General features: G+C 45.2%; 1 protein-coding gene across 1 annotated transcript in view; it reads right to left on the reverse strand. All coding sequences in view use genetic code 11, as the record gives it.

The window, feature by feature from the left end:
* Window positions 1-1,147, reverse strand: part of EGR_05680 (hypothetical protein) — a gene marked incomplete at both ends in the record, with an annotated part of 4,961 nt that extends 3,814 nt beyond the window's left edge. The window contains one exon of the mRNA XM_024494929.1: window positions 902-1,147. Within this exon, the coding sequence (XP_024350625.1) occupies window positions 902-1,147 (246 nt within the window). The remainder of the gene's footprint in view (window positions 1-901) is intronic.
* Window positions 1,148-1,494: the final 347 nt, after the last annotated feature.

Here is a 1,494-nt window from a genome sequence, read left to right on the forward strand (position 1 = left end):
GTGCTTTTTATCAAGATTTGATGAAAAGTTTTACCTATAATCAGTCATAAAGTATAGCCCAAACAAACATGCATGCAAATAGACAATAAACGTGTAAAGGGGTGGAAGAGACCTCTACGTCAATCACTTTCTTATCAGACACTTCATCATAAACGTTAGGAGTGACAGAGAAGTGTAGCATCGTAATCCCCAATCGAGGCAACAAGGGTCATTTATCACTTGGGCTTTAAGCAATTCTGGAAGGGCGTGTTGCCTCCGTACTTCTTACCTTCTGTGGTTACTTCTAGAATCGACATGGAATAAAGGACAATAAATTGACCGACGAAATGAACCCCTTTTGGCATCCAAGTTTAATGCGATGGAATGCTAAGTGCCTTGTCTCCATGACGTAGCGTCACGTTTTTTAAAGGAATCACTTAGCCCCACATTACTAAAGTGTGGGCTACGCGGTAAAAATGACGTGAAGTCATAGTGAAGCTCCGTCAAGTTGTGCGCATCTTTTGCCGACAGAACTCATGAGTGAATTGCCCTGGCTCATCAAAGAAGACTACAACCGAAAGCGAAGTAGCCGATAGGCTAGATCATAGCCAAAAAGAGAGCTGGATAATGTAGAACGGCAAAAGCAACACTTTGAGCCATCCAGATGGCATTGACATCCAGGCAGACTTTCGCGCACCATCAAAATAGCGAACTGATGAAAACGTGAAACATTCAGAATGAATCAACGGACTTATTACCCTTCTACGTTGCTAGTGGCGTAGAAGAACAATGGAATGGTAAAGAGGTCCGCCTGATCTAATCTATAGAGTCCCATCCAGGCCGTCATTCTACATTTTATTATGGGGATAACACTCATCGGCCAAAACGACTAAGCCAACAAAGGACGAGATGGATAACCCACCCGTCCAAGGAAGCACTGCATGTACCACTTGAAGGCGTAGGTGCAGCAGTCAACGTGCTCACGGCGGAAGTGTTTCCACACCTTGCGCAGGTGTGTGCGCAGGACGCGATCGTGGTGCGTGAAGTAGCGCCGCAGGCCCGGAAAGTCGCGTACAAACAGGCAGTGCATTTTGTGGTGTGGTCCATCCAGCAGCTGTGCCAGTGCCCAAAACGCCTCCTCTTCATCCATTATATAGATCAGCAGCATGCCTGCTATGTCGCTCATGCCCTAGAGACCAGGGTGGGCAAGGCAAAAATACAGAGCCATTAAAAGACGTTTCCGAGAGCATAAAAAAGCCATCACAAATCGCATAGCCGGGAGAAACATACAGCTGCTGATTTAGGTTTCTAGAGGCGTTGAAGGCAATCTCTAAGCTGAATTTTGGGTTGCGAAAAGCTTACTGATTAGTAGGGTGATGGGAGAAGGCTTAAAGCAAACAAAAAAATAAAAATTCGAAGTCCTTATTTTGTAGCATTACACTTAAGACAGTCTCCAACCCTTACGCTTTAGCATTTCACTCCATTCATTAAGTCGGGGTGCATAGTGGAAAAGTC

This window comes from Echinococcus granulosus, assembly GCF_000524195.1.
Source record: "Echinococcus granulosus chromosome Unknown EG_S00044, whole genome shotgun sequence".
NCBI lineage: Eukaryota > Metazoa > Platyhelminthes > Cestoda > Cyclophyllidea > Taeniidae > Echinococcus > Echinococcus granulosus.